The 11,368-nt window shown below is 54.6% G+C and overlaps 3 protein-coding genes across 7 annotated transcripts in view; 2 read left to right on the forward strand and 1 right to left on the reverse strand.

The window, feature by feature from the left end:
• Positions 1 to 2,866, forward strand: part of Csnk2b (casein kinase 2 beta) — a 3,477-nt gene extending 611 nt beyond the window's left edge. The window contains exons 2-5 of the mRNA XM_033766410.1: positions 622 to 690; positions 1,103 to 1,178; positions 1,315 to 1,504; positions 2,634 to 2,866. Of these exons, the coding sequence (XP_033622301.1) occupies positions 631 to 690; positions 1,103 to 1,178; positions 1,315 to 1,504; positions 2,634 to 2,724 (417 nt within the window). The 5' untranslated portion in view covers positions 622 to 630 and the 3' untranslated portion in view covers positions 2,725 to 2,866. The remainder of the gene's footprint in view (positions 1 to 621; positions 691 to 1,102; positions 1,179 to 1,314; positions 1,505 to 2,633) is intronic.
• A 90-nt stretch (positions 2,867 to 2,956) lies between these two features.
• Positions 2,957 to 5,362, forward strand: Ly6g5b (lymphocyte antigen 6 family member G5B). 3 transcript variants are annotated; one of them, XM_033766408.1, is made up of 3 exons: positions 2,957 to 3,190; positions 3,554 to 4,017; positions 4,292 to 5,362. In XM_033766408.1, exons 2-3 carry the CDS (start codon positions 3,648 to 3,650, stop codon positions 4,684 to 4,686), a joined length of 765 nt encoding a protein of 254 aa, XP_033622299.1. In that variant the 5' UTR covers positions 2,957 to 3,190; positions 3,554 to 3,647; the 3' UTR covers positions 4,687 to 5,362. The 3 variants fall into 3 exon arrangements, with proteins under 3 accessions (XP_033622299.1, XP_033622300.1, XP_010608154.1); XM_033766409.1 differs by having other exon boundaries at positions 3,596 to 4,017; XM_010609852.3 differs by having other exon boundaries at positions 2,957 to 3,768; positions 3,889 to 4,017; positions 4,292 to 5,360.
• Positions 5,363 to 7,430: 2,068 nt separating this feature from the next.
• Ly6g5c (lymphocyte antigen 6 family member G5C) lies at positions 7,431 to 10,697 on the reverse strand. Of its 3 annotated transcripts, none has more exons than XM_033766357.1 (3): positions 10,389 to 10,697; positions 9,066 to 9,209; positions 7,431 to 7,799 (listed from the first exon to the last, which is right to left on the reverse strand). In XM_033766357.1, the coding sequence occupies exons 1-3, from the start codon at positions 10,426 to 10,428 to the stop codon at positions 7,636 to 7,638; spliced, it is 348 nt and encodes a 115-aa protein (XP_033622248.1). In that variant the 5' UTR covers positions 10,429 to 10,697; the 3' UTR covers positions 7,431 to 7,635. The 3 variants fall into 3 exon arrangements, 2 of the variants coding, with proteins under 2 accessions (XP_033622248.1, XP_033622247.1); XM_033766356.1 differs by lacking the exon at positions 7,431 to 7,799 and adding an exon at positions 7,940 to 8,627; XR_004518210.1 differs by lacking the exon at positions 7,431 to 7,799 and having other exon boundaries at positions 9,140 to 9,232.
• Positions 10,698 to 11,368: the final 671 nt, after the last annotated feature.

The following is an 11,368-nucleotide window of genomic DNA, read 5'->3' on the forward strand; positions in this document are numbered from 1 at the left end:
TTTTTTTTTTTTTTTTTTTTGTACTGAGGATCAAACTCAGGAACTTGTGCCTCTGCTTTATTTTGACCCCCTACTTGACTGTTGCTTCATTGGGTGACTGGTAACACTTGTTCCCTTGCTCTCTAAATCTAACTCAGTTCTATTTGTAATGCCCCTTCCCTTGTAGGTCTTATTTACCACTCTTTCTCTGGCCTTACACCCTCTAGCCTACTCCTTTTGCATTGATATCTATGTAGTTCTTCGTTGAGGGAGTTAGAAGGGAGAGAAGAGAGCAGAGCCTGAAGAAGGCAGAGAAGGCAGAGCTGAAGGGTCAGTCCCACATTGCTGGGTCAAATGCCCAGGTGATGAAAACAGTGAAGTTCGGAGATGGGTGTTACCACTCTTTCTCTGGCCTTACACCCTCTAGCCTACTCCTTTTGCATTGATATCTATGTAGTTCTTCGTTGAGGGAGTTAGAAGGGAGAGAAGAGAGCAGAGCCTGAAGAAGGCAGAGAAGGCAGAGCTGAAGGGTCAGTCCCACATTGCTGGGTCAAATGCCCAGGTGATGAAAACAGTGAAGTTCGGAGATGGGTGCTGAGCAAACGAGCAAGTGTGGACAACCAGAGTGACCTGATCGAGCAGGCAGCTGAGATGCTTTATGGATTGATCCACGCTCGCTATATCCTCACCAACCGTGGCATCGCCCAGATGGTGAGGCCTCTCTGCTCCCATTTGATTCCTGAGGCAGTAAGGGAAGCAAAGGTTCCTCAGCAAGAACTCATGCTGCATTCCCACCCAGGAGTCTAGCTGAGAAGAAGGGAAGAACCTTACAGCTGGGCCCTGGAAGTTGAATCCTCATTGGGGTTCATGCTGAGGCAGGTGTTTTCAGGGAGGGAGACAAGATCTTGAACAAGGAGTTGTAGAAGCCACTTGTTCAGGAAACAGATACTGAATGCACTGATGTTCTGTAGCCTGCCAAACAGGAAGAAAGACAGATCTGAGGGCCTGTCTGGGCCAGAGAAGGGGCTTCTGCTCAGAACTGGAGGCAGAGTGATGCGGGTTGGGCTGAGGAGGGAGTTGCCACTTTGTATTTACCCACCAACCCCTTCCATTATGACCTCAGTTGGAAAAGTACCAGCAGGGAGACTTTGGCTACTGTCCCCGTGTGTACTGTGAGAACCAGCCAATGCTTCCCATCGGTGAGTTGAAGGGAGAGGAGGGTACCGCGTGGCAGTCCTCTGAGAAGCTGTGCTTCTGCGGGTTGGTGCCTGAGTCCTTGGGGTAGGTTGAGCAGAGTTGAAGGTATGCGGCCTACAGAGTCTGGCTGTCTCCCAGGCCTTTCAGACATCCCAGGCGAAGCCATGGTGAAGCTCTACTGCCCCAAGTGCATGGATGTGTACACACCCAAGTCCTCAAGGCACCATCATACAGATGGCGCCTATTTCGGCACTGGTTTCCCGCATATGCTCTTCATGGTGCATCCCGAGTACCGGCCCAAGCGACCTGCCAACCAGTTTGTGCCCAGGTATGAAGCAAGACAAAATCTCCAAGGGTCAGAGGGAAGGCCCAGGATTCCCAGGAGAGGAGAGGGGACAGCATGACCTTTCTTGAGGCCTGCTCCTTCCAAAGTCAGGGCTTTGCTACACGTGGTGGTGCGTGCCTATAATCCCAGCACTGAGAGGCTGAGGCAGGAAGATTGCCTTGAGTTCAAGGCCAGCTTGAGCTACATAGGGAGACCCTGTCTTAAAAACAAAACAACCAGTCAGTGCTTCTTCCTGCTGAATAACTGTGGGAAGTTATTTAACTGCCAGTACCTCAGTTTCCTTGTCCATGAAACAATGGTGGTGCTAGGACGTGCCTGGCAGCATCTTTATCCATGTGAATTGTTTAGAATCTCTTGAAATACATTTAAGTAGTAGCTGTTATTGCCACCGTCCCAGGTGCTTAACCTTTTGCCAGGAGATCTCAGAACCTGGGTAATCATGGTTTATCTTTCTGATGTGTTGTTTTTATCTGTACTGGGGAAGAAAGGTTTATAGTGCATTATACTGAATCAAGCAGTGATGTGTATCTCCTAGAATGTGAGTCCTTTTTTTGGGGCTGGTTTCTGTGTGTGTGTGTGTGTGTGTGTGTTATTTGTTTTTGGTACTGGGGATCAAACTAAGGACCTTGCACTTGCGAGGCAGGTGTCGGCACCACTGAGCTACATCCCCAGCCCAGTGTATGTGTGTTTACTGCTGGACACTGAACCTGCAGGCTCATACTCGTTGAGCGTGAGTGAGCATATGCTCTACCACTGAGCTACGCCCTCAGCTCCCTGGCCCCCATTGGGATTTGTTTCATCTCGTTTTGTTTTGTTTGGAGACAGGATCTCACTATGTTGCCCAGGCTAGGCTCAAACCTCTGGGCTCCAGAGTCTCCTGTGTTAGTTTCCCTAGTAGCTGAGACTAGAGGTGCACCCCACCACACCAGCCTGGAATTTGGGTTTTAATGGATATTAAAGTAAGTAAGATACATTTCCTAATATTTACGAACAAATGAATTTGAGGACTGCTGTCCTTAAGCAGTGAGCAAGCCCTTGGAGCTGGAGGTGGGGGTGGCAGGGCCAGGATGGGGCTCACCCTGCTCTCTCTCCAACCTCTGCCCTGGCCTAGGCTCTATGGTTTCAAGATCCATCCAATGGCTTACCAGCTGCAGCTCCAAGCCGCCAGCAACTTCAAGAGCCCGGTCAAGACAATTCGCTGATTCCCTACCCCACCTGCCCTTCACTCTTCGACACCGCCTTTCCTTTGCTGCCACCCTTTCAGGAGCCCTCTCTGGTTTTTAGTTTAAATTAAAGGAGTCATTATTGTGGTGGGAATATGAAATAAAGTGGAAGAAAAGGCCATGAGCTAGTCGGCTGGTGCTTGTGATTGGGGAAGGGAAGGTGGTGGTGTGCTGGACCTCAGGCGCGCTCGAGGCCCAGCCCACCCTCCCCAGGTTGAAAACCAGTGCAGATTGGTTCCCTATGGGCCTGGGTGATGTCCTTAGAGCAGAGCAGAGCTGCATTCCTAGACTGGGTGTGGGAAGGTTTAACCGGAAGAGGCGTCAAACACCAGAGAAGTATTTGTTCTCTCTGGTCACCATGGCTGTTTATACTGCAGCAGGCTTAATCGGTGATACTCTATCTCAGTTTTGGTTTTAAAGGGAGTGTAACCTGAAAGGAGCGGAGGTAAGGGGTGCAGAGAGGTGAGGTCCAGATTGCGGCTCTGTGGTGTCTGTGTGCCCCCTGCTGGGGGAGTTGAGCTGTGCTCATCTCTGAAGGCTGGGTGGGGGCTCTTATCCCTGGCCAAACACTGGGAACTGACTGTGTGGAGAACAGTAGGTGATGCCAGAGACAGAACTACTCCATGGCCCTCAGGGGAGTCAGTAGGTCCTCGGCGGGCATATAGGATAGAAATAGACTCGTGGGTAAGGATTCAGTTGTCCAGGTATCACCCTGTCTGGGCTGCTGCTCCCACACTCAGGAACTAGACCTTGTGGGTGAGGACCTGTTGTCCCTCCTGCCAAGGTAATAACTTCCTCCTCGAGCCAGGATCCTGCCCCAGGCAGGAGTACAGCTCTGCACCTCCGGCAGCTGCTGTTCGGATTGCCTGCCAAAAGCACCCTGAAGCTCAGGATCAAGGAGCATGGTCCGAGGAAGGCGGGGTTTCGGGGCATCTCACAGGAACTGCTTCTCTCCGTGTTCCGTAATGAAGGGCTACGTACTGGTAGACATGCTGGTCGTGGTGGGCTTCGCATTGGGAAAGGGTAAGTGGGGCCCAGGTGCGGGGAGGGAGAGCGAGCAGCTGGGGCCCTGGATGTTCAGGCCTCCTGCGGGCAGGGGACACAGGAGTGACCCACTACCATCTCCCCTTCTGCATTCCCCAGTTCCTGTTCCCGAAGTCCGGACCTGCCACTTCTGCCTCTTAGAAGACCCTACTGTAGGATGCATTTCCGGCTCAGAGAAGTGCACCATCAGCAGCTCATCCCCCTGCATGGTGATCTCCATCTATTATGGTGAGTCAAGTCCCAGGAAGGGCACAGCATGGCTTGGTCTCACAGATGAGGGCTCCTCAGAGCCTGGGTGACAGGAAGAAGACAGCAGAATCCTGGAAGGAGGGGTTGGGAGTGGAGGCGAGCTGAGCACATTATTCTGGTCCTTTCTGAAGGTGCCTAGGATAGAAGTTGGATCTAGGTAAGGGCTTAGGAGTACCAGAGGCAGAAAATCCAGGTTTGAGGACCGTGGGCAGGAGGCTACGGTCAGGGCTTACAGCGGATCCCTTTGCTCTAGAGGTCAGAGTCCGCTTCAACATCCGAGGTTGTGGACAGATCAATTCCTACCGCTGCCAAGAAAAGCGCAACACCTACTTCTCACAGTACTGGTATCAGGCCCAGTGCTGTCAGTACGATTACTGCAACTCCTGGAGCAGTCCCCAGCTCCAGAGCTCCCTGCCTGAGTCCTCCGAGAAGGCCCTGGCCCTGCCTCTGTCCGACACCCAGGTCCACCAGTTGTACCAGGCCCTGAACCTCTCCTTGCCCCTGCCTAGCTTGCGCGCTGGGAAGGAGCCTGAAAGCCTAGACCCCCTGGCCACCCTACGCCTGGGCTTGTCTGTGGCTGACCTGCGCCACATGTACTTGTTCTTCAACAGCTCAGGACTTCTGTATCTACCCAGGGCTGGACCCTGACTCCTTCACCTTCTTACGCCACAGCGTGTTCAGTGCCTGTCACCCCCAGCACCCTGTAGTTCCTTCTCCCTGTGGTCCTGTGGCCTCCTGGGCTTCCCTCCTTAGTACCTCCAGCATCTGTGTGACTTAGGTTTCACACCACCCCCCATCCTGTGCTGCTCTTTCTGCCTCCTAGAAAAACTCAAGTGTAGATTCTGCCTAGGCAGACGAGAGAAGGGCACAGAGGAACCATCATCCAAGTGCTCCATACCCGCTCCACTGGCCACCTGCCACGTCCACTCAGGCCTGGTACTGCATCCCCTAGGCCTGTCTCTGAGACTTGTGCCACACTGACCTTTCAGCAGGAAGGACACCTGTCAGGTTTCCTAGTGTGGCAGCCTGGTGTCCCCGCCTCCAGCCCCGCTCCTGTCCCGGTCTTCGGTGTCCTCAGCCCCGTTTTCCCCGAGTCCTTACCGGCTTACTGAAAGGAGAGGAGAGGGACTGTGGGTTTGCTCCACATCCCCATTTCCCTCCACAATAAACGAGGACTGGCCTAACTCCGTGTCACATTGTCTGTGGGGTCGGGTTCTCATGTGCCCAGGCAGGTGTAGACAGACTGAGAGGTAAGTGTGGGATTCAGACAGGTTTGCAGAACCCTACCCACTCTCCTTGGCATCGTGGCTTCCTCTCACATCTTCCTACCCTCTGCTCAGCTGAAGATCAAAGCACTGGGATTATGACTCCCCAAGCATGGGTGATCCTGCAAAACCTAGAGGGTTAAACCCAGTTGGTGCCAGAGTTTTCACCAAAAGAAATCATTTTCATCCATGTAGATTCAAGCCCAGTGCCAAGGGACCTGGGCTTCTACTGGCCCGGAGTTCCTTCCCAGGATCCTGATGGGAGCCCTCCATGGAAGTCCAGATGGAGGGCGAGCCTGTGCCAAGAGTATACCGGTGGGGCTGCAGCAGCTGGATCTTCACTTGAAGTGTTGTTGAACAATTTTAAGCATACAGAAAGCAGTAATGGATACAAGTCAGCCTCTTTTGTGCACTCAACAAAATACTGCTCTGAGCCAGGTTCTGTTTTAAGCCCCAGGACTCCCAGGTGAGTTCTGCCCTTCCCAGTATTGCAGCCCAGGGCTAGGATTATGGAATCTTTTTCTGAAAAGTGCCACCTTATGGCTGGGCGGCCCAGTCCCAGCTTTCCTGGCACTTGGGTCAGTCTCAGTCATTTTGGTCAACTGCCCAGGAAGGGTAATGCCTCAAAATGGAAGCAGCGCCTGTAATTATGCGTGTCCATGAAAACACGTGCAGTGGCGTGTCCCGTAACCAGGGTATTCGCTTTCTCATGGCGGAGACACAAAACCTGACAGCTAATGGTTTTAGGAGATTCAGTCCACGGCCAGCTGGTTCCAAGGCAGGACCGCCGCCGTGGAGAAAGCTGCTGGGCAGCTGGGAGGCAGAGCAAGGGAAGAACATTAGCCAGGAAATAGGAGGGGCTGCACGTACGGAGCCACACCTCTGTGTGCTGCCCAGAAACAGCCAGACTGTGACTGCTCCGCCAGCCCTCTGTGCTGACACTCCACCTGGACTGCCACAGCCAGTTACTTGGGAGGCAGAGGCGGGAGGATCACAAGTTTGAGGCCAGCCTGGGCAACACAGTAAGACCCTGTCTGAAGAAGGCTGAGGCTAGAGCTCAGTGGTAGAGCACTTGTCTAGCATGCAGCGTGGGTGAGGCGCAGGTTCGGTCATCAGTAGTGGGGGGAAGTTTGCGTTCGTGTGTGTGCACGCAACTGCTAAGTGCACACAGTTGTGGGCCTGCTTGTTTATTAAGCCTCACTGACAAAGCACACCAGTGTTTGTAGCCAGCCCTCCCATCAGCAGGAAGACTTGCACCCAGGCTGCCGGGTGCCCCTTCCAGGCGCTCCTGACTCGGGCCGCCCATCCTCAGAGCAGCTGGACAGTGTCTGTGCTTGGTGGGACGGCAACGCAAGGTACACTTGACCTACACGGCACAGACTTAACAGGCCTACCTCTCACAACTGGTGTTGGGGCAGACACACTAATGCTAACTTCTAGGTCGTGATTTTTAGTCGGAAAGAGGAACAAACTTTTCCCCCTACCCTCACTGGGCCCATATTTCTCCACGATCTCTGACTATAACAGAAAGCCAGGTGCAGGGCTGGGGATTTAGCTCAGCGGCACTGCTCCTGCCTCGCAAGCACAAGGTTCTGAATTCAATCCCCAGTACCACACACACACATATACACAAAGCCAGGTATAGACATATACCTGTAGTTCCAGCATTCTGGAGGGTGAGGCAGGAGAATCACTTGAGCTATATAGCAGGACACTACAAAAAATTTAAAAATTTTTAAAAATAAAAAGGAAGGAGGAAGGAAAATGAACAGTATGCAGTGGTCCATGCCTGTAATCCCATTACTCTGGGAGGCTGAAGCAGGAGGATTCCAAGGCTGAGCCCAGCCTTTCTCACAGGGGAGGGGCGAAAAGGAGAGGAGAGCCAAATCCAGGCCTTTGCAGCTCTGGCAGGCCAAACTGAAAGACAGCCTGAGGCTGAAGGACCTCCCTCCAGTCACCACCCAGCTGTGGTCTGACTTGTCTCAGGGTCCCCGATGACCTCCGAACTGGGTCAGGAGCAGAAGTGGGAGCCCCTGGACTGTCCCTGTGGTAAGGCAGGCCGGCAGGCTCACCTCCAGCCTCTCCCTGCCAGGAAAGACAAACGGAACACTTTGCAGATTGGTTTATTTTGGAGGAAAAACTGGGGACTTCAGGCAAGAAAGGGAGTCCAGGGGCAGAGTGGGACTAGAGAGGGTGAGGTATCTGCTGAGGCCAGGCTGGGCCAGGGACTCGCAGGAGGCAGGGATGAAGGGCTGGGACTGGGGACCGGAAGTCCCCTTGAGAGCCCAAGTAGCAATCAGAACAGAGGAGATGGACAGGGTTTACTGTGGTCCTATTGAATGTAGGACTCTCTGTTTTGAGGGTTGTTACAGAAATTCACGAAGCAGCAGTGAGAAAATACCCAGAAGCCGAACACAGGAGCAGGCCAGGTGTAGGAACAATCCTTCATCTTCTCCCTGCTGCGGCAGTCACTCACCATGACGTCAGAGCCACTGCCTAGGGAGGGACCACAGGCACCAGTGACAAGGGCGTCCCCACCTCCGCCCCTACCGCAGAGTCCCCAGGCTGTCCTCCCTTCCCGCCACACACATGTACCATTAGAAGCCTCGCCCTGCCCGGGCAACAGAAAAGACTCCCAGAACTGGGCAGGAGTTGGGAGTCCCAGTGTGTCCCCAGGGAGCTGCAGGGAAAAAGCCACTGCAGATGTGTCCACACCGGAGGGGGACTGAGTTGGGACCTGGGGAGTGAGGAAGGGAGGACCAGCACCATGGGCCCAGGTAGGAAAAAACTAAGGAAATTATCATATCGGGGTGGCCTGCCAAAAGGAAGCGGCCATCATCGATTGCTGGTGGGGAAGATCTTTGTGCGCGTGTTCCAAGAAGCCGTACACAGGCCCTTCGCTGCTGCCCAGCTTGAGGGAGTGAAATATTAGCACGTAAGTGCCCATCGGCTGAGGGATGGAGATCAGCTCAGGTGCCCGTGCCACAGAACGCTGCGCAGCAGGGCGACAAGGGAGGAAGCTGTTCACAGGCTGAGAAGGGAAAAGGATGTCTGTAGTATCGAACATGCCGATGTCTGGGCGAACAGAGGTAAAAGAGGAAGCACTGTGTTTGCATAGCATGCGCCTTGCTAATGTGAAGGGACAGGACTGGGTGGAACAGCAGGTGAGAAAGGAGAGAACGTGGTCCACTGTCAGCACGTTGAATCCAGTGGGCAACTGGGCATGAGGACAGCGGCCGTGCTGGCCTGACATCACGAGCCGGAAGAAAGCAGTCTGCGGGTATTGGTGGACATCGAGAAAGCAGGTGAAACCCTCGGGAGAAGCTGTAGAGTAAGACAGCGAAGACCAAACCTTGGTGAACATGACCATCCAGGGTCAGGGAGGATAAGGCAAGACCCAGGAGAGGAGTCCTGGAAGCGTCGAAGGGTGACACCAGCACAGTGACAACTGTGCTGACCGCTGAGGAGCAGGCGGCACTCTGGAGGTCCCCAGAGTTCCTTCTGAGGCCGGGTGCCTGTGAGCCGAGCGCGGGAGTGAGGGAAGTGGGGACAGGAAGTGGCTTGGAAGGAAAGTGACAGAAAAACCCCAGTCCTGGGAACAGGACTCCATGCAGCTTAGGGGGTTAGGAGAGGCTCGGTTCAGGACAGGGCTGGGCTGTGGCAGGAGATGGCAGCTTAGTATTTCCTGGTTGGTTTGTGTGTTTGACGGATGCTGGTGCCCGAACCAAGGACGTGCCATCCCGCCCTGCCCCGCCAGCTTACCATTCCTGATGTGCAGAGTGATGCAGCTGCTGCCTGCAGGCACCAGGCAGATGTCAGACCCCAGCAGGCACCCCAACTCCTTGGTCTCAAAGAGGCATCGGTAGCAGCGCAGGTATTTGGGGAGCGGAGGTGGTTGGGGGGGTTCTGGTTGGGGAGAATGATCTTACCTAGGGCACAGGAGCAAAACCCTGAGCCCCTCGGGCCGATTCTGGGCTGCTGCACCTCAGTGCTCCCCACACCTCCAAAAACCAAACAGCCCTGATTCCTTTTTTTTGTAGCAGGGATCTTATTTGAGACCTTGTGCTTGCCAGGCAAAGCAGTGGCACCACTGAGTTAAATCCCAGGCCCAAGTCCTGATTCCTTAAAGCCTGGCCTGATACACCTGAAGCTTTTGTCCTCGTGAAAGTTTCCACTCTCTGCTCTCCTACTCCAGAGACGAGAACTTCCTAGTTCACTCATTCTTTCTTCAACATGTACTCAGACAGCTGACATTGCCCTGTACTCTTCAAGCTCTGGATTCATGGGGGAGGCTGAAGCAGTCCTTCCTCTCAGACATGGTTCCCTAGACCCTTCTGATTAGTCCTTCTTGGCCTTTTTATTATTTTGAGCCACAGGGTCTCATTATGTAGCTCAGGCTCCTGCCTCAGCTTCCTGAGTGCTGGGATCACAGGTGTGCAAAACCACACCCAGCTTGGTCCTGTGTTCTTAATCCGTAATGTTCAGAAGTGAAAGCAAGAGCACTTCACGGGGCAGGGACTCTGTCAGTGCAGACAGAGATTTCAAGCAGCCCTTGCCAGTGCTTTTATCTGGGTGGTGCCGTCACTGGATGTGCCCGTATGAAAGTTTGCCCCCAAAGTGCCCATTCTCTGCTTCTTTTCCCAGTTATGTGTGTCCCCGCCCCTTCTTCCTGTCATTGGCCCAGACTCCACGTTAATGAGTCCCAGACCCAGCAGAGCAGAGGCAAGTGCTCAAAGAAAACACTTGGAAGGAACCTTGCTTTTCAGTAGATGCTGCTTTGCAGCCCAGTGAGGCTAGCAGGGTGGGCTCAGCACTGCTCCCCGTGCGTGAGTATCGCCAGCCCTCCCTGTTCCTTGGTTCTCAGCTGCAGAGGATCCCTTCAGTGGCTGCTCAGGTCAGGCTGCTGAGCGCGACAGCTCTGGGCGTGACCCTCAATCTGTTAGTGGCCCCAGGCCTCTCCCCCAGCAGACGGGCCTGTTGTGTCCCAGGGTCCCTGCCAACAGGGTAACCGTGCTTGCCCGGGGGTGAGTTTCTCCTGGAGCTGGAGCCGGCCAGCAGACCCTTCTGAGCACTGGAGCCACTTACCGAGCACCACGCTGGCCGTCGCCAGCACCAACAGGAGCATCTTGTGCAGGACTCCCTGGTCAGCCTGTCTCACAATGCCACTGGTCCGGGGTTATATGGGTGGGAGAGAGACTGGCCAAGAGGAAGGAAAGAGGCAGCACACCTGGGGAGGAAGTCACTGCCAGCACAGCCACAGGGTCACGGTGTCCCCACCCACGGCCTGGGCTCTCACATCTTGGCTTGGGGCCGGGACCAAGCGACAGAGGAATGAAACGAAGACGTTTCTGTTACCCCCACTCAGCAAACCTTTACTGGATCACGTTTTGGGGTACAAGTGTGCCAAGTCCCTCACCGAACAGAGGGAGCCCCTGGCCAGAGGACTTTCATTAGAGAGCAACGCGACATGGGTTTGAAAGACTGGCATTGCACACTGGAGATTGTAGGGGTTTAGAGTGGAGGCCATAAACTAGGAGTGGTAACACAACCTGTAATTCCAGCATTCTGGGAGGCTGAGGCAGGAGTTTCCCAGCGTGGACAAATTAGGGACTTAGGGGATCCTGCCTTTAAAGAAAAAAAAAAAAAGGGCTGAGGACGTAGCTCAGCGCAAAGGCCCTGGGTTCAACCCTCAGCCCCGGGAGGGCGTGGGTAGGACGCTATTCCCGAACCCGGGCGCCAGATGGCGGTCTGGGCTCGCTGAAGAGAGGTAGGGGCGCCGAGGCGTGGGAAAGAACCCGGGCCAGTGTAGAACAAATCGGACTCGGCGTCAGACCCGACGTGGGGTGAAGGAAGGGAGGCGGGCTTGTACGGGGAGGTGACCGGTGGTATAGTTTTCCAAGCCAGGAAGGGCGCAGCCAAAAGCGAGGACACCGAGATCCCGCGGGCCCTTGGGTGGGGACCCCAGCGCGCTCTCTGCATCCCCCCTTGCTCCAGCGGACGCCCATGCCCGGCGTTGCTTCGCCCCACTGAGCTGCGCCCCGGACCGTGTCCGCCCGCGCACTGCA

This window comes from Fukomys damarensis, unplaced genomic scaffold (genome assembly GCF_012274545.1).
Source record: "Fukomys damarensis isolate Sample0158 unplaced genomic scaffold, DMR_v1.0_HiC HiC_scaffold_20, whole genome shotgun sequence".
Classification (NCBI taxonomy): Eukaryota; Metazoa; Chordata; class Mammalia; order Rodentia; family Bathyergidae; genus Fukomys; species Fukomys damarensis.